Consider the following 26,523-nt stretch of genomic DNA (forward strand, 5'->3'; position numbering starts at 1 on the left):
ACATGTAGTTTATATATAAATATTTTTTTTAATCAAAAGTGGATGACAAAGTTACAAATTGTAAAACACCATTAACAGCGTCGACATTTCCTCTTGAGTCACCGTCAAATCTGCAGGCTGTGAAACTGGAAAGACTAAACAAGTACACACCACTCAACAGCCCTGTAGGACTGGTTTCACATCTCTCCCACTTCACACAATGCAGCCTTTAAAAGTCTGAAACAGGGCATTAAAATAACACATGTATGTATGTATGAATACCCCCCCCCCCAAAAAGAAATGATACACAGTAATGATTTGGCACCAAATTAAAAACCAGATTCAGGGTATACAGAGTGACAAATTCATGTTATGAATGGATTTTTATCACTTCATCATCTCCCTGTGAGGCAGTTCAACCTTTTACCTGTGTGCATCCAGGTTCAAGTTCTGTAACACTGATTTTGAAAATAGACTCCACTTAAAAGTTTAGCACATATGGAGCCACACATATGTGCTTCAGTGAATGTCAAACCGTCCACATGACTGGCTGGTGTCGAGGGCAGGCTTTGGGTGGAGTATCACCGGCCTGTTGGAGGAAAAAAATAAAATAAAGCTGTTATGTCTTACCACACCTAAACGAGTGTCACACCCCATGAATACAAAAGGAGAGACAGAGGAGAGGCTGAGAGGCGCAGCATCATGAAACTCCTGTACCTCGTATGTCTGGGTGGTTGGGTGGAGAAGGTGCTGCTGGTGGGATGTCTGGCACTTATTGGAGTAAATAGGGTCAGTGGCCCCACAGCTCATAGGAGGGACACGGTTACGGTGTACAGAGCTGTGGGGTCTCGAGCTGCGGATGAGCAGTCTGGACTCATCCAACAGCTGCTGCAGGGAACAGCTGGACAGAGGATCATCACCCTGGTCAGAGAGGGAGGGATGGCTTTAAGACAGTTTGGGAAACACACTTATTGGTTTGTTTTTTGGATTGAAATGAGAAGTTTGATATCACTTAGCAACTGGTTAGCTTAGCATAAAGAGGGAGAAACAGCTAGCCTTGCTCTGTCGGTAAAAAAAACTAAAACTTCATGTTCCAGCATTTTAAAAAGCTCAGTAATTAACGCTGTGACATCTTGGTTGTTTAATTCATACAAAACCCAGAAAAAAACAACATATAAAGTGAGTTTAGGAGGAGCTGGTAGTTGGGTTTTGTTACCTTTGGACTGAGCAAGGCTAGAAGTTTCCCCTGTTTCTAGTCTTTATGCTAAGCTAAGCTAACTGGCTGCTGGCTTTAGCGTCATATTTAACGTACAGATATTAGTATCAATCATCTCATCTAACTCGGCAAGAAACTGAATAAGCACATTTCTTTGTTTTAAAATGTACACCATTACAACTTTTACTTTCTTGTGACAAGCACTTGTCTCTAGGTGTATTCATTTCCTGTTGTCAATACGAGGCATCGTTTCCGTCTTACATCAATCGAGTGTGCAGAGAAGACTCCCAGGTCACAGTTGGCTGTGGCTTTCTGATTGGCTGCGGGTGGAGAGGCAGCGTCATGTGACGGTCTTGAGTTCTTCACTCTGAGCGATGAAGGTGACCCGCTGTCCAGACAGACACATCTTAACTCCTCCTGACTGAGACACAAACAAAATCATTTCACACTAATCCTCTCTATTCAATATCAAATTGAATAGATTGTGAACTAAGAGTGTGTGTGCTACACTACAGCTTGATACTGGTCTTATCAATGTAATATCTTACCTCTTTCTTACGCTTCCTTACGATGCACCTCTAGCTGCATGGCTGCACTGATTAAGGCTTTAAAAAAGAGCTGGCTCCTGCCTCTTCTAATATTTCTGTGTACAATCTTTTGTATGGCTGAAACTAACGATACATTTCATTACCAATTAATCTGCCGATTTTTTACTTGATTAATCATTTGATCTAGTAAAAATTTAAAATGTAACCTCTATGCCGGGGGATATATGTTTCCGTCCATGTCTAACTTTAATTAATGCAGGTTAACTGTGATCATTGTTTAATCCAAAAACATTTTTAATTATTTTCTAGATCAAACGATTAATCAAGAAAATACAAGTCTAAGCCATGAATTCCAGTCCTGTCAGCCACAAAAACACCTGAACATGATTTGTAAATGAAAAGTTACTGCCTTTAACTTTGAAGTCTTAAGATAAATATCATAAAGTTGAATCAGATTAGAAAAGTGCTGGTTTCAGAGAAAAGGGTTTCTCGGTTTCTCTCATCCTGGCTGCATAACGGCTGTTCTCTTCCTTCTGTCCCCGCCATGGTCATCGACTCAAACACAGCAGCTTCTCTAGAGCTACAAAACATGAACTAATCAACTTTTACCTGCCAGGTAACCCCTGACCGGTCTTCTCTTGCAGGGTTTCACGGGCACTTTCCAGGTTCAACTGCAGGAGCTGCAGGTCATTCCGCTGATTCTCACACACCTGTAAAAAACACACACAGACAACACCACGTGTAATCATTTCTGTATTTATTTACATTTCACACCATCAGATACAACCTATCCAACGCCTGAAGTCACAGTGAAACGGCTGTTATATTTTGTAATGTGACATATTTCTAAGTGAAACTAAATGATAATAAATTAAATTAAAATCCTTCAGATTGTTTCAATTGCTCAAGGTGAGCGTAATCAAGCAAATATGGAGAGATACGGAGCTGCCCTCCACCTGCTCTGGGGATCAATAAAAGTATCTAAGTGAAGAAAAAAAGCTAATTGTGATTTAATAACGACACGTGACAGCACACGATTTCTTGCCTGTATTGTGTGGACAAGTAATAGCCATGACTTTGACCCAGAGCCAGAGCAAAGAGACTGCAGCAGCACTCTGAGGTATGCTGTCAAACCAGAAAGGCGCTTCTGACGTCGACAACAGTGTGAGCAACAGGAATGAGGAAAGATGTATTCCCTAAGATGTAATCTAACAACAAAGTATTTTTCTAGCTATCCTGTGAAACTGAGGGAAAGTTTTTGTTGGATATGACTTTTTTTTTAATCCCTCTGTGAGGTATTATTCAAATCAGACACTGTAGTACCTGTCGTAGGCAGCGGAGCTCTGACATGGTGCGTTCCTGTTTGGAGCGAGCCAGATCGAGCAGCTCATCTCTCCAGCAGTCTCCCTCCCCTGGGGACAAACATCAAATGCTGCAATTACCTCAGCAGGAACGTTTGTTTTTCAGGCTGGGAGGTGTATTATTAGTCTGTCTGACAGTCTAAAAATCTATTTCATCGTGCGACTCTTACTTTAATAATACAAAAATGCCAAATATTCTGTTTTCAGCGTCTCAAACGTAAGGAGTGCTGATTTTTACAGTTTTCTCTACTAAATAATGAATCAGAAAAGTAACTGATTCATTGATAGTGAAATGAATTCTTAGCTAAAGCCCGAGTATGATTTAAATGATGAGCAGCTTTTATGTGGATACATTTTATGTCATGTTTGCCATCACTAAAATGTGGTGTGTTGATTTTTGCAGTGTGTCTGTAACTTTACTTCACCAGCAAAGGGCCTCACTGATCCCAGATAGCAGCACGACGTAGGATATTAAACATGGAGGTTACAAAACATGTATAATGAATTCAATAAAGTATGTAGAGAATAATCAAGGATCACAAAAGACGTACGATCTAAAGGATAAAGTAAAGTTGGTAAAATAACTAAAATTCTTAAGAAATAAATACATAAAATGAATAAATCAAATCCAAACACTGAAAATGACATTATATCCTAATAATATTTTAATTAAATAAATAGTTTAGAAACGCTGATAGAAAGAGGATGGACTTGGTGCGCTGCAGATGAATGTACCTGACAACGCCAGATCTCTACGGAGCAGCTGGAGCTCCTGTTTGAGACGGATGATCTCCTCCCTCTGAGTGCTGCTCTGTGTTACCTGCTGCTGCAGCTCCTCTACAACCACAATGTGACACAGGAGACAGAAAGACATGTATGGCTGAAATGATCGGAAGCTTAAGAATTAGTCAATCAACAGAAAATGAAAAATGGCATACTGATGTCTTAACTGCATGCTTACACTGAGGGTGTAAGGGTTCAGGGTGACTAAAGAGAGTTTTAAGATGGCTGATTCTTTGTAAGCAAAACACACCGTTACTCAAATAGGGATACCGGTGCATATTTTCGGTCATTGTCTCCACTAAAGCATTGTTTGCACTAGGGGTGGTACGGTTCATGAAAAAACATCCGAACTGCTCGGTTTGCTTGTCTCGGTTCGGAGCGTGCGTGGGTCGCACGGTTCGTCAGTACACTGTTAATGTGCACTAACCACTTACTGCCTTAGTGCCCACTTTCGACACTTGTGTTAAAACGCTTACTGGAAATGACATGCAGGATGAGCGTGACGAACGTAACAAATGGCAGCTGATTGGACGAATGCGTCACGTGGGTCTGGCTGCTCCCGAATTTCAAAAACAGACTCTAATGGCAGAGAACGGTGGAGTGTGCAGTGCTGCAGGTCACGTCACGTGTACGAATGGCAAGTGGGAGAGCCAAGGAAGGCTGCCCGGAGTTGGAGGATGCGCCAGCGTCATATAAGTCTGGTGTGTGGGAACATTTTTATATATAATATGCTGAAGTATATTTGTATACTTATATTATCTGAGTGTTAAAGATTAAAAGAAAAAATAACAAGAACCGTACAGAACCGGAAAGCCCCCTAAAACCGCGATACGAACCGAACCGTGGGTTTTGTGAACCGTACCAGCCCTAGTTTGCACACACTAAAAATGAAGGATACAGTTGTGTGAAGAATGAAAAAAGAGCAGGGACAACCCTACAGCTCAAGGGGTTTCCTTGTCATCTCTCTACTGTCTATAAAATCCAAAGACTGGACAAGAACTTTGTTTGGAGCCTACAGATGTCTTAACTCTGCATGTTTAGGTCAACCTATTCCATGCTGACACTGAGGGGGGGAAAAAAATCAGCAGGACGACTATAGAGAGTTTTAAGATGGTTGATTATTTTTAAGCCAAACACACTATGTTCTGTATGTAAGGAACTTTTACTCATGTACCTTTAAAGGTTTGTGATCAAATCTCTGTCAGCGATGTCTCCAGGTCTCGTAGGCGCCCTGTGAGGTTGACTAAATGACCAGAGGCCTCCATCACATCTTTGTCCTGATGAGGGACAAACAAAAACCATTGATCACCAACTAGCAGAATATCAGTAAACCCATATAAGATACAAAACTATCATGCATTTATGGAAGTTACAGAGGGATAAAAGTCTAGTTTACCTTGAGTTTGAGCATGGAGCTCAGTTCTTCCTCCCTGACCTGCAGAGAGCCGACTTGAGTGGACAGAGCCATGACCGTGGAGTTGAGACTTTGGTTCTTCTCCTAAGAGACACAACAGACACTTCAACCTAAAAACAGACATACTAAGTTCTGCTAAGACTGTTTTCTACTTAATATGAGAAGAATGAGTTAATTAAGCAATACACTTATAGCAAACATTATACATAATAATTAATTCTTATCCTCCTGCATACAAAAGGTACATATTACAAGCCTTTGCTTCCAGCATAATTGCAATTCGTATTGGGATAAAAAAAAAACTATAACACCAGCAAATTTCGTGTGGCTTTTGTTTTCCTTTTCAATTTTGATTTATCATTATCAAATTATTATTATCTGCGTAAAAATCTTATAAAGATATTGTTTTAAAAAACAAGCGTTCTGTGTGTATCAAAGTCTGATATATTATTAAAAAACAAATATAGAATATAATTAACCTTATCCTTTGACTATCACCAAGAAAACACCAACTATATCCACGGTGAGCCGTCCTGGTGCTATTCTTCTGCCTTATTTCCACAAGATGTGAGCAGTATTTTTATATAAAAAATACAAATGTGTATGATTGTGTACCTCAAAGTCTTGACGTTGTTGGCTGATGTTGTGCTGTTTCTGTTCGAGCTCACAGAGCTGCTGTTGGGCTACGCTGAGCTCCTTCTGGACCTCCTCCTCCCTGGTTTCCACCACCCACACACGTTTAGTCAGGACTCTGATCACCTCGTTACGTTTCTGCAACTCATCTGCACAAAAATAATCAGTCATAGACTGGAGCTAAAACAATCACAGAAGAATAACTGTAATGGAAATTGATCAAATGACAAACACATGCAAATGAACATCTATTAATGATTTATCATTCAGCATATTTAGCTATTTTTATGGTAAAACGTGGAAGCAAGAAATAGCGAAGGACTGGATCTGTATCAAATGAGGGTAGATCTCTGTGTCCTCACCATCCAAACGAGCACACCTCTGCTCCAAGGTAAGCACCCTGTGGCGATCTTGTTCCCAGGCGTGAAGCTGCTTATGATGGGAGGCAGCCATAGTGTTCAGCTCCCTGTCCCTGTCCTTCAGCTCAGCCATCAGCAGCTGGAGCTCCCTCCTCTGCTTCTGGATGGTGGAGCCACTCGGATCGTTCACAGGACACTTTTGGAAAGCACAAAGAAAAGACACATAAAGCTTTCACCATAACATGGCCTATAATAGTTCCTGGAAGTTGTTTTGTGAATGCGCTGCTCTGTTTTAACGCTGACAGGTGTCAGATATGGTGGAGCTTGTAGCCTGCGCATGAACTCATCACAAATGAACTCAATGTGTGTGGGAAACAATGCACAAGCTACATTATAAACAATTAAACCGGAGCTCCTGGGCAGGGGCCAAATTTGATCTCACCTCGGTGTCCTGCAAGCAGGGGGGACACGGGTCGTCTGCTGGGAGGGGAGGTGTACTTCTGGCCCACCGTTGGGCTGTGCTGTCCATCTTGAAGCTGCTTAGGACAGAGGGTTGGCTAGCATTCAGTGAAGCAACACCAGTATTCTGAAAAGTGGCATATATAGACACAATACAATACATTACAATCAGACAATATGAATGCATTCATTGTATGTGTGGATTTAACACAAATGTCACTGACCTTTTTAACTGGAGTGCTGTGCCAGAGCTCAGCTGAAGTATCTGAAACAAAGTCAAAGTGGATGTTTGATAGTTGAAACCTTCCCTTATACATTTCAAACAAATTAATGTAATGGGGTTGTTGTTGTTGTTGTTGGTAAAGAAAATGATGATGTGAATGTTTACCATTTGACCAGGGGAAACAGGCTAAGGCTCTTCCATTTGAAGGGGACAGTCCTTTTCTTTTGTCCATCACATCATAACAGTTACACACAATTCCTTCGTGTTTTATCTCCAGCAACCCCCTGTGTTATGTTACCTTCATTGCTATTATATGTAGCTTGTTGGTGTGGGCATCTATTGGGGGGCATGCCAGTCAGCTTAGCTACGTCAGCTAAAGTTAACGTTAGTTCGGCTAACTGTTAGTAACGTTAACTGCTAAAGTTAACGTTAACTCTGCAAAATAAGCTAAACAACTTATGTAATTTAGCGAAACGCTCTAAAAGTAATTCAAATGTCGTTAGCTGACAATACAAGTTTCTATAAAACACTGAAACGACCAGCTAGCTAGCTAGCATTAGTTTCTGGGAGAGTTTAGCTAACTTTTGAATGTAGAGTGAACGTATTAACGTAAAGGGAGAGTGAAGTGGGAAAACAAGGATTGGACGACTACGTCACTCCAACGCACACCCCGCAGTTTTCCCCAAAAATATTTTTACTTAATTTTAAAAGTAAAATTATGAAACTAAAAGTATGATGAGGGTCCCTAAAAAATAGAAACATGACACAATTAATTTCTTACCTCAAGTCTCTCAACTCAACCTTAAAATACTCAGACCAAGGAGACTTTATAAGGTTCCTTGACTCTGACCAGGAAGGATACAATATGCTGTTAAAATAGTTACAGATTATTTTTTTCTCCATGGATTATCATATCGTTTATGATTCGTTATATGACTTTGATTTTGGACATTTGGTAAACTGGTTAGTGTTGCGTTTTCGTCCTCCGACCACCAGGGGGCGATGATTCACATAACCGGTGCGTATCTGCCACTTCAACAACTAAAACAAGAAGCGCTACTAGGCGTGCTCAAAGTACGCCAACTAAACCTTATTCAATAAGAATGATTTTCTAAAAGTCAAACTAACGTTAATAATGCGAGCGGATTTACTGAACAGACATCAGTTTTAAGAATATATTTCGCGGGGTATGTAATTCGACATTTGTTCTATCTTTATTCAGTTTATTCAGCAGCGTTCAGTTAGCGGTGCGTTAGCTTATTTAGCTAGCATGCTAAGCTAAAGCCCCAGTAAACTGAGGTGCTAACGGTGACAGCTGGGTGAGGTAAGCCCACATTTCTTTTCCTAGGATGCCGAAGTCATGTCCCGAACTATTCCCCCTCTGATTGGCTAGTGCTCGTTGCCTGCTCTGGTTGGGTTGGCTAAATTGAGGCAAGAGGAGTGGGCTTGGTTACGGTAAGGGTAAGAATGTCAAGGTAAGCCAATCAGAAGCAGAGTAGGGCGGGACATTCCTTCGCCATCCTGGGAAAGAAATACTCGTAAACGGTACATGTTACCTGATGAATGAAAACATTGAAACTAAATTCAGGGATATTTTTTACAGCAAGGTACAGTTGTCTACGTGGTATAATAATATACAATGTCCACGACAACCGGGATATTCATATGTAGACATTACAACAAGTGTTGTAGCTAAGCTAAGTGTATTTAATAAAACAGCCGCATGTGTTAGCCAGCTAAAGCTAGTTCTTCTGCTGACTTCTCCGATGCTATCAAGCCAACTATCAAATGCTATGCTACTGTTGTGCATTAAATTAGCCCACCTTGAGACCGACTTGTGATCTGTTTAAGTTCACATGTGTCATGATGTTAGCTAGCTAGCTGCTATTCATGTAACTGATCTGTGTTGTTTGGGCAGGCTAGCATGATGAAATATTGGCAGGAGCCTTGTTCACTCATGCCTACAGTAGAGTCTGATAATAACAAGTCCGAAGACATTTTATATCATATCATCATATCATTACATCACAACTTCTATTCTGAAGTTATTTGTGGTATATTTTACAACAAACTATATGGACCCTGTGTAATTAATTTTTTTGTCCATTTGTGTCTTTTATCCAGATAATTTGTGATGGCTACTACTGAGATGGAATCTGGTTCCTTGGAAAGCAGACCAGAACATAGGACAGTGGGCTCGAACTCAAATTACCCACTGAAAGTACTTTACTGTGGAGGTACAGTATATTTTACTTGGTTTGGCATCTTCCCATACTGTTCTACACTGTACTATATCACTCTATATTATCTTAATAATGTTAAACTGTCTTACTACATTATAATAGTAATACTTTATTTATATCGCACGATTAAAAACCAAGTTTACAAAGTGCTTTCTGCTGCTAATTCCATAAAAAGACTTCAGCTGCTTTTTGAAAGCGTCAACAAAGACCACAGATCGTATGTCAAAAGGAAGGGCGTTCCACAGTGTCGGAGCCACCACTTCCAAAAACACGATCCTCTTTTTGTTTTTTGTCGAGTGCGAGGGACAACCAGTAATCTCTGGTCAGAAGACCTACTGGTGAGGTTAGGATGGAGCAGCTCAGAGACGTTCACAGGTGCCTGACCAGGCAAGGCTCTATAAGTCAGAACAAGAACCCTAAAATTAATCCTAAACTACATCTGAACTAAATAACCACATGGAAAAGACTAGCTTTGTATACTTCTGTGTGAATTAAGTACTTGACAGTGGCCAAGTCCTGAGTATTTTCTCACTAAATTAAGAACTTTAGTGCAAAATGAACATGTGCAAGGGTCAAGATCGTAAAGTTTTATGTTTGGCTGCTAGTTATTCGACATTGCAGTCGACAATAGAAACAACATAGGATTGATTGATACTTGATACTTTACCTTGTCTTTAATTGCGCCTGTATACTTTATTTATTTTTACTCATTCTAGTTGTATATACCACTTATTATAATATCTATTTTTGGTTCTATATTTGTACTTCTTTCTGTCTTTGTACGGCTGCAACACCTACACTTCCTCTCTGGGGATTAATTACGGCTTATATTATCTTATCTTAACAAGATGTATGTTGGTGCCTGTTCAAAATGTGACAATGTGAATTTTTTTTGTTTCTTTGCAGTGTGCTCTCTGCCTACTGAGGTAAGTTTGATTAACTATTGATCATCATCAATCATTAATGATTATCAAACAAGAAGGACCCAGTTCACTAAAGCACTCACGTTTGAGATATCAGAATCAGCTTTATTGGGCGGCCAAGTATGTGTTCACACTATGAATTTTACTCTGGTTTATTGTTGCTCTCAATGTACTTATAAACAGAACAATTTACAGGAAGATAGAAATAGATCTTAAAACAAGGACAACAAAGCTGTCTGATGTACATGCCTATTGTGTCTAGTCAAACTGTAGACTGCGTTTAAGCCGTTTTTTAAGGTATAATTGAATCTTCACTGTTGTGTCTACAGTACTGTGAGTACATGCCTGAGCCAGCCAAATGTAGGGTTTGGCTTGAGAAGAACTTCCCAGATGTATTTGCCAGGATGACTGTAGGTGAGTGCCATCAAACATGTACTCTAATTATTTGTGACCCAAGATTATAGCTGGGCAATATAGATTCATAAAGTATAGTTATAGTGTGGAGTTTGTGGATGTTAATAATATTGTAATATTGTGGTGCGGCATATGTTTGTGTAACTTCAATTTACACAAATATCTGATGGAATTGAAATGGACTATGCAGGCTTCTGTTTATGTCATCATATCCACTAATGTTTTCTCTGTTACAATTGTTTTTAGTGTACATTTTCCAAAAGTCACATTGTCACTTTTTATTGATGTACCCATAATTGGGTATTTCCCTTTACCCCTTAAATGGCCAAAATGTTGAAAAATGATCTTATTCCATATTTTCTGTCAGTTTCATACTTTTATACTCTATTGTTCCAGTTCTTCATTGAAGCTATATGACGTTTACACAGAGTAACATTTTAAATTCAACACTCCATGTTTGATTCCATCAAATAGTTGGACTGTAACAGCTTCATCAAAGAGTACTCTATTTTCATGTTCAGCACATATCACAGGGTAAAATAGCCACGTTACAGGACCAAAACAAGCTGCGTATATATAAATATATATGAAGGAGACTCACTGGGAAGTCCTAAAGCTGTGAAAGGAGAAAACGTATATTAAACAGAAATTTGGAAATGTGTATTTTGAGAGCAGAGTCTTGGAAGTTTACTTGTAGTACAAGTTTCACTACAGTGTATACAGAGTGAGAATTGACTTCATAATTCAGGTCTAAAGGTCTGTGATGACGTCAAGGTAACAACCCTGTTATGGACACGCTGGTCAGCAGCTAGACTAGTCTGTTACTAAACAGATCCAGCTTTGCGTTTATAGCCGTCATCCAAAAGGTAAGGAACTTGGTTGCAGGATTGGTTTTAATGTTTTCCTGTTGTCCTTCTGAACTACTGGCCCGGCAGCAGATGCACCCAGCCAGGAGCTCGGCACTGGAGAAGCTCCCCCTGCAGGCGAGGAGGAGAAAAAGAAACAGAGGAGAGGTATGTTGTCACTACCCCGATGTGAGTCCAGTGCAGATGTGAGTTGCGCATGCGTCACTTTGCGACAATGGCGCTTTGCTGTTAGCCACAGAATAATGAGATGGGTACATTACATAGCAGTAACGTATTATTTAGCGTAAGGCATCACATTTTCACGGCATGATCCCTGATGTCAGCTCTAGATTAGAGGCTGAAGTAGCCGACAAGAACCTGCTAACGAGAGACTTCTGTAATGTCAATACAATAAAAAAATGGACCTACATAACAAAGTTCGTTCACTGCTGGCTAGAAGTTAGCAATCAAACACAACAAAGGCTGTCACTTGAATGGTTGTTTTGAGCTAACGTTAGCAATCTAACAATCAGAGATAGCTAAAAACTTTTGCCGGATCCAGATCCCTTGGCGTTATGCCGTAAACTGTTTAAATCTGAGCATGCGCAACTCAAATCTGCACTCAATTCACATCTGGTAGTGACAGACATTTATTTTTTTCTCTCAGAATCAACTTTACTAGGCCTATAATAGGGTATTATACTGTTAGTTCTACATTATTTTTTATAGGTGTCAAAGCAAAATCATTTTTGATGGTTAACCTGCCTTGTTTAAATTTGTTTCCCTAAAATGTCAGTCCTGGTAGATTTGGTGACCTCTGCATGCATCGTTTTCCGTTTTGTGCGTGTGAAGGCAGTTTAAATATTATAGTTTTCCAAAACCGTTAGATTTAATGAAAATCCTTAGAATTATAACTTTACCGCTGTCTGTATTTTAAGATGTAGCTGTGTTGGTTAATTGTGTTTGGTGAAACTCTTTTTCATGATTATAGCAACATCCCAAATTTAGATGGATTAATGCTATAAGAGATTTGAAAGACTTTAATCTGGTTTATTTTATTTTTATTTATTTTTTTGAAGGTGGAAAAGGCCTGATCAAACAGAAAAAGAAGACTCTGCCTCAGAAAGTCACGATAGCAAAAATCCCCCGAGCCAAGAAAAAATATGTCACAAGGGTGTGTGGCATGGCAACATTTGGTAAGAGTCTTTAGTGTTTTCTTCTTCTTAACGTTGCCCCCTTCTCTTTCTCCTAAGGCTCTATTCTTAACGTAACTTCTGTAATGACTCTTGCAGACATTGAACTTAAAGAGGCTCAGCGATTCTTCGCCCAGAAATTCTCTTGTGGTGCCTCGGTTACAGCAGAGGATGAAATCATCATTCAGGGAGATTTTACAGATGACATAATCGACGTCATTCAAGAGAAGTGGCCTGAGGTGAGCTGTCTGAAATGTGTAGCTAAATGTGTGTCTTCAAGGGTTTCTCTTTGTTCGTTTATGTACCAGTTTCTCTTTTGCCCTCAACTTACTGGGTTTTAATTTGGACTTTTGCACTGAGTTTGAACCTCTCTGTACCTGCACAGTGTTGTTAAAAATATGAGATAGTTGGCACTAGGAGAGAAGGGATTTGGCCGGATAACCGAGAAGAAAGCATCTCAATGCAACAGATGTATCCTGTTTTATTTCAGCTCTAAAAGTCCTAGTGTACTGGTGCGTGTGTGTGTATTTTATGTTTCTTGTATCCTATTTTGTTGTTTTGATAAACTGTTGCTGATGCTTCTAAAAAAGCAACTGGGGAAGAGCCCTTAACTAATAAGCGTCCCAAACAATATAAGTGATGAGTCTGGGATTCAATATATTTTTCTTATTGTCAACAAATTCCAAAAAAGACCAAAAAAACATAATTCGTACCCAGTCTGTGGCTCTCAGCCCCAAAACCTACTGAAATCCTACTGAAGATGTAAAGCTTTAAAAATGAGTCACAAATGTATAGTTTCATTTTTAGAAGTGGCCTAGTCATTTCCTCAAACAGCAGAGGCCTGCACTACGAAGCAGGATCAACGTGTCCTGGATCTCTTTCAGTTATCCGGCTTCACCTAACCTAACAACCGCGGTCCCACATAAGCTGTATCACCACGCTGGTTATCAACTAGTTCAGTCAACTCAGGGTTTCCCAATCCAGCGGCGCGCGCGTTCACATAAAAGAGGCGGTGTTTGCGCACCACGACCAATCGCAAACATCTACCAGAGCCGCATATTTTAAACAAGAAGAGCAAACTATAATTCTACATAAATATGAAGAACACAAACACGTTTTACTGGCAAAATGCAGGAAGGAAAGCTGGTGTAGTCTACATAATAGTAAGCTCCAGGATTTCTATATAGGCTAACCACTTAAGAATGCCCAATGACACGTAACAACATAGGCTACTTAACATTATATTTTTGATACATTTTGAATTGTCATCCGTGCTTTTTTTCTTAGGCAATGAAGTCGTTGAACTTCCCTGGGGGAGGACACCCAGGCCCCCCCACTATGATATGCCCCCCTTCTCTCCCAAAGGCAGATTCTGGCCAATATACAGTACAGTACACCCACTAGAATAGCCTACATTAGACGACACTGGTCACTTCCCCATCAGTCAGGCACAAGATCTGACCATAATTACACTTTTGCTTTCCATGAACTGTTGTTGCTTTAGCTATTTATTTCAGTTGAAGCCCTGGCAGTGGTAAGCGATCGTGAGCGAAAAAAAAAAAAATATATATATATATATATATATATATATATATATATATATATATATATATATATATATATATATATATATATATATATATATATATATATCAAAACATAATTCTAACCGATGTGAGTATTGGCAACACACAGCTGAAGAAGCCGACAAATAGCCTATATGTAATTCACTCCTCTTAAAATCTATATCTTTCATAAAGATACCCATCAGTGAATGTTAACGGGGTTGTCGGTCTCTAAATGTTTTAACTTTTATGAGCGCTTTTCTCATCTCTCTCTCTCTCTCTCTCTCTCTCTTTTTTTTTTTTTTTTTTTTTTTTTTTTTTTTTTTTTTTTTTTTTTTTTTTCTCTCTCTCTCTCTCTCTCTCTCTGTCTCTCTCTCTGTCTCTCTCTCTCTCTCTCTCTCTCTCTCTCTCTCTCTCTGCGCACCGAGCTCAGCCTGATCTTCTAAGAACGGTGATCGCCGTTATCAATCGAGTATTGATTGGTCAGTAGGCGGAGCTTTTACACCGGTTGATCTCTGATCTCCAACTTAACCTGCTCCCGACCAGGTTAGGCGTTCAGCATGAGTTACCACGGCGATTGAACCCGATAACAAGTGATCCACCTTCGTGATACAGAAAACCAAATCTTGCTTCGTAGTACAGGCCTCTGGTCACTGTATTTTAGCAAACGTTACTCAGACAGGAGGATATAGTGCTTTTTTTGTGGAAAATTTGTTTTGTGTGGGATTGAGTCAAAACACACTACAGTGTGTGTGTGTGTGTGTGTGTGTTCGTTCATGGTAATGAAGGAATAGTTTTAAATAGTTTCTGGACAACAATGGAGCTCTATGGCACAGAGAAGGAAGATACGTGTCATGGTTGGTTTTGGTCTTTTCATGGGGATTTGTTGACAAGTTAAAAAAAGATATAGAATATCACCACGCGTATTGTGAAAACCTGTTCAATGATAAACAACCATAATTAATTTGTTGCCATTCCAAAAATGTGACCGCAATCGCAAACCAGACACAATGATTAAATTCCGTCTCTGTGTCTGTCGGTTGTAGGTGGATGATGACAGCATCGATGATCTGGGTGAAGTCAAGAAGTGAAGACCAAATATGCACTTTTACTGAAATGGATGTGACCTGTAACAACAACAACAACAACAACCTGGCCAAATGTACACATTAAGTCATTTTATACCTATTTTATTTACTGTTCATAAAAAGCTGCGGACTTGGCCACTCACTTGGCTTTTTTTTTTTTTAGTTAATAGCTGCTTTCTCTCGTTTGCCAAAGGTGTGGTATGACGTGAATCCCTCCCAAATGTTCTTCACTCTAGCAAAACTGTAGGCTAATAAATTTCAGTCTCCTTCGCCTGTACACTCTTCTTTCCAAGTTTTTCTTTTCTTTTTTTTCAATGTGTGTGTGTCTATTTAAAAAAAAAAAAAAAAAAAAACACTAAAAAGGATTGTAAGGTTGAATCACCTGCTTTATCAGAGTCACTTAAATGGCCGCAGGTTACTTGTTTTTCAGGCATCCCATTCCATCCCCGTGAGTAAACATACTCCCCTGCATAATAGTTTTATAATGAAGCCTCGCTCCCCAGACAGATAACATTTACAGTTGTTTCCGTGCTCCTCTGGGTCAATACCACTTCCCCACAGATAACACACTGCGTCATCGGGGAATTTGCATGTTTTTCCCAAGAATCGTTTGCATGAGCGGAAACATGATTCCCTTGTAAAGACACCACCTGCTACAGCATATCTATGTTGACATTGTATAGAGCAGCAGGTTGGTGTTGTGCTCCACTGACCGTTCAAAACATGAATATCACTTCAGACGAGTGCTGCGCCTTCGAGTCGCCCATGCTCGACCACGTTTTGCCGCCAATACTGATCTTGGAGTTCATATTCGGACTGATGGGAAACGTCGTCGCCCTGTGGATGTTCGTCTTTCACATGGACACATGGAAGCCCAACTCCGTGTACCTCGCTCACCTGGCTGTCGCCGACTCCATCGTGATGTTCTGCCTACCTTTCAGGGCCGACTACTACAGGCGCGGGAAGAACTGGCTGTACGGTGACGTCCCGTGTCGTATCCTGCTTTTTCTGCTGGCGGCCAACCGCGCCGCAGGGATCTTTTTCCTCACCGCCGTGGCTGTTGACCGCTACTTAAAGATTGTCCACCCGCTGAACCGGATCAACCGAATGGGTATCCGCTACGCTCTCTGGGTCTCCCTTGGTCTCTGGGTTCTGATTTTTCTTGCCACTGGATATCTTCTCGCCAGTGAGCACTTCTATTACAGTAACAACCATACACAGTGTGAGAGTTTCAACATCTGCATGGGCTTAAGTCCTCTCTTCACTTGGCACAATACTTTCTACATGACCCAGTTTTTCCTGCCCTCTGCAATTGTCGCTTTCTGCACCTTCAGAATTACATGGCAGCTGAGAAACCGGACCATGGACAAACAGGGGAAAATCAAACGGGCCGTTCAGTTTGTCTTGGCTGTGGCTTTAATTTTTATTATCTGCTTCTTTCCCAGCACTATCTCACGCGTAGCTGTCTGGGTCCTCAAGGTATGGTATAACGAATGCAAATACTTCCAAGAGGCCAACTTGGCATTCTACACTTCAGTGTGTTTCACCTACTTCAACAGCGTCCTCAACCCTCTTGTCTATTATTTCTCGAGCCCTGCCTTCACTGGCACTTTCGACAAGCTCCTGAATAAACTGCTGCGAAGGAGCGACAACAACGCTCAGACGCAAGATTCACCAGAGAGTGACATTTCCACCATTGATGGGAGAAAGGATTGAAGCCAGGTGCTTTTGTGTTCCCTTTCTAACATTGCAGGGATACTCGAATGAATGCACAGTGCATGTTAGAGGCCTGGCTACTGAGAATAGAATTACTATTATCCTAGCTTATAACAAAAAGTAAAATGAAGGAAAGACATTTTGCTGTGATTTTGAATATCAAAAGTACCCACCTAAAAGTAGGAGTTTAATGCTGTGTATATGTATTACAGAAACCCCTGTGAGAGTAATCATAAACCATTGACTGGAGATAAAAACATCTTAAATTGCAAGGTGACCATGTCAAATATGCACCACAAATGCTTGTCGAATATGTGATGTTTTGTGTGTGTATATCCGGTAACACTTTAGTTGAAGGTATCTACATAAGTGTGACATGACACTGTCATGACACGGTCATGACACATGAACCCTAACCCTAAATTGTCATGACAAAAACCGAATGACACTTACTAAAAGAAGCGTTGTGTCATAAAAGTTTATGACTTGATTATAATGTTTGTGACATGTTCATGACAGGGTCTTGTCACTCTTTTATGTAGATACCTTCAAGTGTTACCGGATATCCACTTTTTCTTGGTATGGTATTTCATATAATGCTTTCAATTGTCAATCCCATCCACTGTGAACAGAAAACACTGAGTTTCTGCCACCCAGTAAAACAATATTTACAGTAAAAATCAGTTAAACAGCCTGAAGGAAAGATTAGAATACTTAAGTCAATTAACAGCAAACCATACACTTACTGAAAAGTGTTATGTCATACCTGAGTCCATGTGGATTACGAGCATACAGGGAATTTCAACAATGTAAAAAACAAATTAATTTAAATTAATCCTTTTTATTTCTGGGGTAAGAACAGTGCATTTTTTAAAAGTTTCTGTCTTGTCATTCTATGTGCATATATTTCCGCACATTTCCAGTCTTGTATCCTGTCAAAGTTTGTTTGCAATAAAAACATGTAGCATTATAATAACCAACATAAATCCCATATAACTGTGCAATTTTCCTTTTGTGTTTGTGTCTTTTCCGAGTCGATAAATCGTATTTTAAAATGTGGCGCTCGGATGATCGAGTTTACCGTTTGGTCCATGAAGGCAGCATTAGTTGCCAAGGTGACGTCAGGCTGGGGCTGGGCTGGAAAAACATGTAACGGTGTAAAGATACGCAGCACCCACCCACGGCATCCTTTACTGAGACTCAATTCATCAACAGAGACCAAGTAAGCTTCCACGGCAACTTTTTACACACCTCTCTGCTTTTATTTAGCTTTAATATCACGTTTGTAGGGCGTTAGTTTTTACCTCAACCCCAGTTAATGTTTTATGCTAATCTGAAGCTAGCTTATAGCTTTGGCAGTTGGAGCGCATTCCAAGAGGGGCCAAAGCTATGACATCAAGGAATAAGTTTAATCTGTCCTATAACATGTTTGATTAAAGTATCCTGCCGTTTTGAAAATGAAATGCGTTAACTTAGGATATTTAGAAAAAAAAAAAAAAGTGTTGACGCGCAAGTTACTAGCTCCAGAGATGCAGCAAGTAGAATGAGCCCATCCCAGACACAAACAACACAGGCCATGTAACCATGCATCAGCAGCGATTTATACATGGTATGGTTGATATCTGACTGTGTAAGGCTAAAGACAAAGAAGTGGTAGACTGAGATGCTGCCACAGATAGGACGGGATTTGACAGCTCTCGGTGTGATTTTTATTTTGGTCTGGCAGCACCGGCTGGGCGGAGGGAGGGAGGGAGGGAGGGAGCAGTGTTGAGGTAATGTTTCAGCAGACAAGACCTCTCATGTTACCTGCTCATTGCATGGGATTGAAACATACCCTTTCTTCTGTGCTACCGTTAACTGTTACGCGCAAAACAATATGCAGTAAGACAAATTCATATCTCATGTTTTTATTTGATGGTAATTTTCAAAAATACCTGAAACACCGTCAGTGGTGGAAGAAGTATTCAGATCCTAAACTAAAACCCCCACTGAACATACTCCACTACAAGTAGAAGTCCTCCATTCAAAACCTTAAAAGTCTGTATTCCCTGTCAGTGTTTTACTAATATATGATCTTTCTCGATTAATATTACTGCTGCATTAATGTTACATCTTCCTGCTGTTGATGTTTAAGGTTGTGCTCATTTTAACGCCTTTATATGCTGTTGGGTAGTTTAATCTACAGAAATCATATGTTTGTGCTTACAAGTCGTGTAAGCACTAGATTTTAACGAGGAATAAAAAATAACATCTGGTTCCAGTGTTTTCCCTCGGCTTGTGGAAGACATAGATGCACATATTTGATAGGGGGGGTGGGGGTTTAGGGGTCCTCCCTTAAGGAAATGCCATTTTTTTCAATTTAAAAAATGCAATTTCACATCATTTAGGACCATTATAATGATTCCCATATCTGTGTCTAAAATATTGAAAAAAGCTAGATATGATAATTAAAGACAAAACTTGCTAAAGAAGTCCACTGGGGACCAACTACATACGTTATATACCTTTGTCATGGCAGACATGTTGACATGTCACAGTAGGAAAAGCCCAGGTGTATTCAAAACCATAATGATGGCTGCATTCCACTTAGGAGAGACCCTGGTATTAAATCATTAATGATGGCTCCATTCCACTTAGGAGAGGTCCTGGTATTAAACCATTACTGATGGCTGCATTCCACTTAGGAGAGACCCTGGTATTAAATCATTAATGATGGCTGCATTCCACTTAGGAGAGGTCCTGGTATTAAACCATTACTGATGGCTGCATTCCACTTAGGAGAGGCCCTGGTATTAAACCATTACTGATGGCTGCATTCCACTTAGGAGAGACCCTGGTATTAAACCATTAATGATGGCTGCATTCCACTTAGGAGAGACCCTGGTATTAAACCATTAATGATGGCTGTATTCCACTTAGGAGAGACCGTGGTATTAAACCATTAATGATGGCTGCATTCCACTTAGGAGAGGTCCTGGTATTAAACCATTAATGATGGCTGCATTCCACTTAGGAGAGACCCTGGTATTAAACCATTAATGATGGCTGCATTCCACTTAGGAGAGGCCCTGGTATTAAACCATTAATGATGGCTGCATTCCACTTAGGAGAGACCCTGGTATTAAACCATTAATGATGGCTGCATTCCACTTAGGAGAGACCCTGGTATTAAACCATTGTTGATGGCTGCATTCCACTTAGGAGAGACCCTGGTATTAAACCATTAATGATGGCTGCATTCCACTTAGGAGAGACCCTGGTATTAAACCATTACTGATGGCTGCATTCCACTTAGAGAGGCCCTGGTATTAAACCATTACTGATGGCTGCATTCCACTTAGGAGAGACCCTGGTATTAAACCATTGTTGATGGCTGCATTCCAATTTGGGAGAGACCCTGGTATTAAACCATTAATGATGGCTGCATTCCACTTAGGAGAGACCCTGGTATTAAACCATTACTGATGGCTGCATTCCACTTAGGAGAGACCCTGGTATTAAACCATTAATGATGGCTGCATTCCACTTAGGAGAGACCCTGGTATTAAACCATTAATGATGGCTGCATTCCACTTAGGAGAGGCCCTGGTATTAAACCATTAATGATGGCTGCATTCCACTTAGGAGAGACCCTGGTATTAAACCATTACTGATGGCTGCATTCCACTTAGGAGAGGTCCTGGTATTAAACCATTACTGATGGCTGCATTCCACTTAGGAGAGGTCCTGGTATTAAACCATTAATGATGGCTGCATTCCACTTAGGAGAGGTCCTGGTATTAAACCATTAATGATGGCTGCATTCCACTTAGGAGAGGTCCTGGTATTAAACCATTACTGATGGCTGCATTCCACTTAGGAGAGGTCCTGGTATTAAACCATTACTGATGGCTGCATTCCACTTAGGAGAGACCCTGGTATTAAACCATTACTGATGGCTGCATTCCACTTAGGAGAGGTCCTGGTATTAAACCATTAATGATGGCTGCATTCCACTTAGGAGAGGTCCTGGTATTAAACCATTAATGATGGCTGCATTCCACTTAGGAGAGGTCCTGGTATTAAACCATTACTGATGGCTGCATTCCACTTAGGAGAGGTCCTGGTATTGGGCATGCTGACTCACTGAAATAGCTTACTGGGACACTTGATGGAACTGAAACATCGTTAAGGTTATCAATTTCAGCTCTGCTTTTCCTACTATGACAAGTCAAAAATGTCTGCTGTGTAAAACGTCCAATTGGAGCTGCACCTAAACCTTATAATGGTAGGGAAATCCCTGTGGTTCTGCTGCTTTGATTTGATCATTTTTTTGAAACTGTCCATTTAGAATATGACGGCGTCATTGGATGCTAAATCTGTGGAGTACTCTTTAAGTGTAGAGCGTGCTAGGTTGAAACAGTCTTCACTATGTGAAACAAAATATCTGTATTGACCTAGCTGTTCTCAGTGAATCACTTGCTTTATGAATAAAATGCGTGGTCAGTATGCTGCCCAACACCAAAGATTCTTGTTCGAAGCCGTCTTTGCCAAAACACCTACGGTCAAAGACCTGCAGAGAAAGGAATGCTGAGTGTCTGAGGTGGAAAATCAGCATCACTGTTATGACATTTAGAGTCAAGACGTTAAAGAGTGAAACGGGACACACAACACACGGTCAGCAGGGTGATAATAAACCGCTTTGTAATCAACAGTGGGTTGGGTGTAACATATAAAAATATCTGTTTTTAAAATGAAAAGAGCTGTACTGTAGTTTAAATGAGGTACAAAATATTGATCTGTATAGAATTTTAAAGTGCTCATATAATGCTTTTTGGCTTTTTCCCTTTCCTTTATTGTGTTATATATATTTTTTGTGCACGTTATAGGTTTACAAAGTGAAAAAGCCCAAAGTCCCCCAAAGGGACCAAGCTGCCCCCATACTGTGTTTCTCTCACTGGCTAGTAGTCCTTACCTAGGTACTGTCAAGGGCACTTCTTAAATACATTTCTGACTGGCTAGTAGTCCTTACCTAGGTACTGTCAGGCAGCCCCACTCTGCTTCTGACTGGCTAGTAGTCCTTACCTAGGTACTGTTCAGGGCACACCCTCATACTCTGCTTCTGACTGGCTAGTAGTCCTAACGAGGTACTGTCAGGGCACTATCAATACTCTGCTTCTGACTGGCTAGTAGTCCTTACCTAACTACTGTCAGGGCACACCCTCATACTCTGCTTCTGACTGGCTAGTAGTCCTTACCAATGGTATACTGGCAACTCTCTGCTCGACTGGCTAGTAGTCCTTACCTAGGTACTGTCAGGGCCTCACCTGATACTCTGCTTCTGACTGGCTAGTAGTCCTTACCTAGGTACGTCAGGGCTCACTCCTACTCTCTGACTGGCTAGTAGTCCTTACCTAGGTACTGTCAGGGCACGCCATAATACCCTGCTTCTGACTGGCTAGTAGTCTACCTAATCTACACCATTGCCTCATACTCTGCTTCTGACTGGCTAGTAGTCCTTACCTAGCTACTGTCAGGGCACTCATACTCTGCTTCTGACTGGCTAGTAGTCCTTACTGCTAGACTGTCAGCACCACATACTCTGCTTCTGACTGGCTAGTAGTCCTTACCTAGGTACGTCAGGTACCAAGCACACTCTGCTTCTGACTGGCTAGTAGTCCTTACCTAGGTACTGATCAGGGCACTCATACTCTGCTTCTGACTGGCTAGTAGTCCTTACCTAGCTACTGTCAGGGTACACCCTCATACTCTGCTTCTGACTGGCTAGTAGTCCTTACCTAGCTACTGTCAGGGCACGCCCTCATACTCTGCTTCTGACTGGCTAGTAGTCCTTACCTAGCTACTGTCAGGGCGCGCCCTCATACTCTGCTTCTGACTGGCTAGTAGTCCTTACCTAGCTACTGTAAACCATGTAAACCTATTCTGGTAAAACCTCTAAATACAAGTATGAACCTGAAAATGAGCATAATATGAGCACTTTAAACATCTTTGGTGTTTTGGACAGTAGGTTGGACAAAACAAGGAAACTCATTGCAGTCGACAATTTTCACTATTCTCTGAAATTGAATAGCCCAAACAATAATTAATTAGTTAATTAATTGATTAATTAATGGAAAATAACCAGCAGGTTAATGGATAATTAAAATAATTGCAGCCCTGATGAAGATCAACTTGCAGACACTTGTTTGATAAGTGAACCATCACCGCCACCTTTCTATCTTCCATGTAGGTTTTATATATTTGAGTCACTGTTTGTCAGTACATGATTGCAGATTCCTTCTTACAACCACCAAGCACGAATAAGGTATGTATGACAAATATTGGGTAAATATCAACTGTGTAATGTGTGCAAGTGGTTGGCAGCAATACCTTACTTACAGTTAATAGAATAAAACATGGAAGTACTCTTTGTTTTTATTCCAGCTCCTATTGCTGATATTTGTGTACTTTTCTACCATAATGTTGTTGTTTTATATTTCAGCTTTATCATGGGACTTTTTCATTTGTTTTCCAGTTCCCTTCCATCACATTGGGACTTTTTGGGCTGGTGGGGAAGGCCTAGTCCCCCACCGCGGTCAGGCCAACCCTACCCACGGACAAACAAGGAGCCATGAGTACGCCAGGCAAGGCCAGCGGGCTCAAACCCCCCAGCAAAATAGTCCGTCCATCTGTGGTGCCATCAAAGACCTCTCCGACCTCTGGTAAGAACCAAGAAATTATTTAAATACTTATTTACTTTATAATATACTCGGGCTGTACACTTGATCAAATTTTAATCGAGAGTACGATTTTGGCTCCTAACCATAAAAAAACGGAGTAATCGAGAAAAAAGAAGATTATTTTGCACATTACGTTTTGCAAGTTGTGAATAAAAAAAAAATCGGAAAAGTGTTCAGGGAAATTTCACACTTCAAGGTATTTTCACTGTTGATTTGTTTAAAGGTGCAGTAGGTAAGCCTTATAAAACTAACTTTCTGTCATATCTGCTGAAACTGACCCTATGTTCCAGTAGAACTACATGAAGCAGGTCATTACAAAAAAATCCGGCTCCTCTGGCACCACCTCCAGCCTGTAGAGCGATTTGCAAAAATCCACAGCTCCCTGTTCAGATGCACCAATCAGGGCCAGGGGGTGGGTGTCTAACTGCGTGTCAATCACTGCTCATGCACACACTTAGAGACCGTTTTGGGCTTTAGTAGAAAGGGTGGAGGGACTGAGAAGTTGATGATGTTCAAATTTTTTGTCTAAGTCCTGGATCTACAGCACCTTTAACTGTTTCATCGTTTTTTAAATTCAATAAATGCAACATCTTTCCAAACGTCAGTGAGTAATCACGTTAAATAATCGTGATTTCAGTATTGACCTAAATAACCGTAATTATTGATTTTTGCCATTTTAGCCCTATAATATATTGGAGAAAGTATTAGTGGAGGATGTGAGGAGTATTTTAGTACATACATGCAACAGAACAGGACAACACAAGAACACATTTGTGTTTAAAAATGACCGTATAAGCAAAGGCAATATCACGCAGCTTTGAAAACTAAAGGTGTGTTGTGCTGTTTGCTCTGAGTAACCAATGGCCGCTCTAAACCACAGCAGGGTGCCAATCTGATTACAAAGTCCATCCTTTAATCAGCAAGCAACTGTTGAAGTGTACTTTATGGACCTTATCCTCCGACCTCTATGTGAACAGGAGGGCAAACAAAAACATGGATTTCTGGGTTTGAGGGATTCAAAGATTTTTTATTTTATTTTTTATACAGATTAAAAAATTATTATTCTTATACCTACATTGTGTAAGTTTTTAAGTTGATTCTTAGCAAAAAAAACTTTGTTCTTTCACAAAAATGTGCTCTTTCATGTGTAATTACTTCCACCAACTAATCAAAGTGTTCTCGTAAGCGTAGAATCTGCCATTCAGAATCATTCAGAATACATACGAGAGAGTCGCTCGAATGACAGCCGCCCTGTTGCACCTCCATCTTTAAAATACATTAGCCAAAGAGGGACATACCTCCATCTTTATAATACATTAGCCAAAGAGGGACATACCTCCGCATTTCGCCCTCTTACAGCTATTGGCACCGTGACGAATGCCAGCTGGGAGATTTCTCGCCAGGGTAGTGAAAAAGAGAATTAAAACGACAACGCAACGAGACCAAAGTTAATATTGGAGTGGCTAGAACAGCTGCGTGTAAACGACGGAGATACTAAGAGATCATTTTGGGTTTGGCCACCGTAGGAGTTAAAACGCGCTCGGAATGGGAGGGGCTAGAAGTAATATTCAGTTGGTTGTCATATACAATTTTACCGCTAGATGGGAGAAATTCTTACACAATGTAGCTTTAAGCTGTTTGTATTATCATAGTTCACCAATATTTATGTAGCAAAAGTTTGAGCTGGATATCTATTCGCAGTACTTTTAACAGCCAAAATGTACTTGTAGCACCAAGTATCAAAAAACTGTCAAGCACTGGAAGTTTGCATCTATGGCTTGGTCACATTTTTGATTTTGTTCCGTATTCTTTGATCTATCCAGGAGATATTAAATCATACATGTCAGTAAATTGTGTCAGTTTAGCTGATGTTTAAATGTAGAAGTAGCGGTGTGTATTGTGAACAGTATGTCATGCCAGAGTTAATGTGCCATGACAACAACCGTGTTAACAAACTTACTTTCCAGGTAAAACTCAGCTAAAACACAATTTTCTAAACTGTATTTAAACTGACTTGTCTGTTTGATGTCAGAAGTGATAGTAAAAAGCAGTGACTAGAGGTTAATAAAGCATATTTGGGATTGCAGGTGCTCCAAAGCCAGTTCCTCCTGAGAAGTCCCCCGGCAGTGTGACCTCCCCTACTCAAGATGGAAGTACAGACTTCCAGGTCGGAGAGAAGGTCTGGGTCAACGGCAACAAGCCCGGCTACGTGCAGTTTATCGGGGGCACGCAGTTTGCTCCTGGGCAGTGGGCGGGGATTGTGCTGGATGAGCCTATCGGGAAGAACGATGGGTCTGTGGCAGGGGTCCGATATTTCCAGTGTGAGGATGGGAAGGGGATATTCACGCGGCCTTCAAAGCTATCCAAGACTGCACTGCCAGAGAAGGAGGCAAATGGGGGGCAGGCCAGTCCAGCCCCAGCAGCCTCCGCAACAAGCGAGTCTGCACCCGCTGGCACTAACTCAACTGGTAAAATCCAGCACCATGTATCAGTGAAAATACAGAAAACATTGATATATACGTTTGTTTTTCAGTGAAATAAAGATGTTTTTTTTTTCCAGCTCAGGGCACCGGCATAAAGACAAGTGCTGCACTAAACCGAATGCTCACATCCAGCGAGTCGGTGTCTAATGTCTCAGACACCGAATCCATGAAGAAGAGGAGGGAGCTGAGGCTGGGAGACCGTGTGCTGGTAAGAAATACGGTGTAGAATCACTAATGTACTCAGAATGAATACTTATATTAACATACAGTCAATTGCAAGAACAGTTTTTGTATTCTGATCCTAACACGATCCTAGAACAAGTGTTCTTCTGGTATGAAATCTGAATAGAATTTGCTCT

General features: G+C 40.6%; 4 protein-coding genes across 8 annotated transcripts in view; 3 read left to right on the forward strand and 1 right to left on the reverse strand.

Moving 5' to 3' along the window:
• Window positions 1-8: 8 nt before the first annotated feature.
• ccdc62 (coiled-coil domain containing 62) lies at window positions 9-7,589 on the reverse strand. Its single transcript, XM_039780514.1, is given in 13 exon segments — window positions 9-568; window positions 697-900; window positions 1,457-1,616; window positions 2,353-2,453; window positions 3,067-3,155; window positions 3,840-3,941; window positions 5,062-5,164; window positions 5,284-5,385; window positions 5,917-6,083; window positions 6,297-6,489; window positions 6,736-6,879; window positions 6,977-7,017; window positions 7,141-7,589. Coding segments are annotated over 13 exon segments (1,533 nt in total). The 5' UTR covers window positions 7,208-7,589; the 3' UTR covers window positions 9-508.
• Window positions 7,590-7,995: 406 nt separating this feature from the next.
• On the forward strand, window positions 7,996-15,523 carry denr (density-regulated protein). 3 transcript variants are annotated; one of them, XM_039778978.1, is made up of 8 exons: window positions 7,996-8,162; window positions 9,100-9,212; window positions 10,125-10,144; window positions 10,471-10,555; window positions 11,482-11,568; window positions 12,480-12,596; window positions 12,693-12,832; window positions 15,205-15,523. In XM_039778978.1, exons 2-8 carry the CDS (start codon window positions 9,110-9,112, stop codon window positions 15,247-15,249), a joined length of 597 nt encoding a protein of 198 aa, XP_039634912.1. In that variant the 5' UTR covers window positions 7,996-8,162; window positions 9,100-9,109; the 3' UTR covers window positions 15,250-15,523. The 3 variants fall into 3 exon arrangements, with proteins under 3 accessions (XP_039634912.1, XP_039634913.1, XP_039634914.1); XM_039778979.1 differs by lacking the exon at window positions 7,996-8,162 and adding an exon at window positions 8,170-8,299; XM_039778980.1 differs by lacking the exon at window positions 7,996-8,162 and adding an exon at window positions 8,564-8,582.
• A 100-nt stretch (window positions 15,524-15,623) lies between these two features.
• On the forward strand, window positions 15,624-17,966 carry LOC120545038 (hydroxycarboxylic acid receptor 2-like). Its single transcript, XM_039778976.1, has one exon. The coding sequence runs from the start codon at window positions 15,913-15,915 to the stop codon at window positions 16,960-16,962; it is 1,050 nt and encodes a 349-aa protein (XP_039634910.1). The 5' UTR covers window positions 15,624-15,912; the 3' UTR covers window positions 16,963-17,966.
• A 106-nt stretch (window positions 17,967-18,072) lies between these two features.
• The window catches only part of clip1b (CAP-GLY domain containing linker protein 1b), a 37,295-nt gene continuing 28,844 nt past the window's right edge, over window positions 18,073-26,523 (forward strand). For 2 of the 3 annotated variants that reach the window (XM_039778973.1, XM_039778975.1), the window contains exons 1-4: window positions 18,073-18,184; window positions 23,477-23,663; window positions 25,769-26,149; window positions 26,242-26,372. In XM_039778973.1, the coding sequence (XP_039634907.1) occupies window positions 23,573-23,663; window positions 25,769-26,149; window positions 26,242-26,372 (603 nt within the window). In that variant the 5' untranslated portion in view covers window positions 18,073-18,184; window positions 23,477-23,572. Of the gene's footprint in view, window positions 18,185-23,191; window positions 23,267-23,476; window positions 23,664-25,768; window positions 26,150-26,241; window positions 26,373-26,523 lie in introns of all 3 variants that reach the window. The other variant, XM_039778974.1, reaches the window with a different exon arrangement.

Source organism: Perca fluviatilis, chromosome 17 (assembly GCF_010015445.1).
Source record: "Perca fluviatilis chromosome 17, GENO_Pfluv_1.0, whole genome shotgun sequence".
In the NCBI taxonomy this organism is placed as follows: Eukaryota; Metazoa; Chordata; class Actinopteri; order Perciformes; family Percidae; genus Perca; species Perca fluviatilis.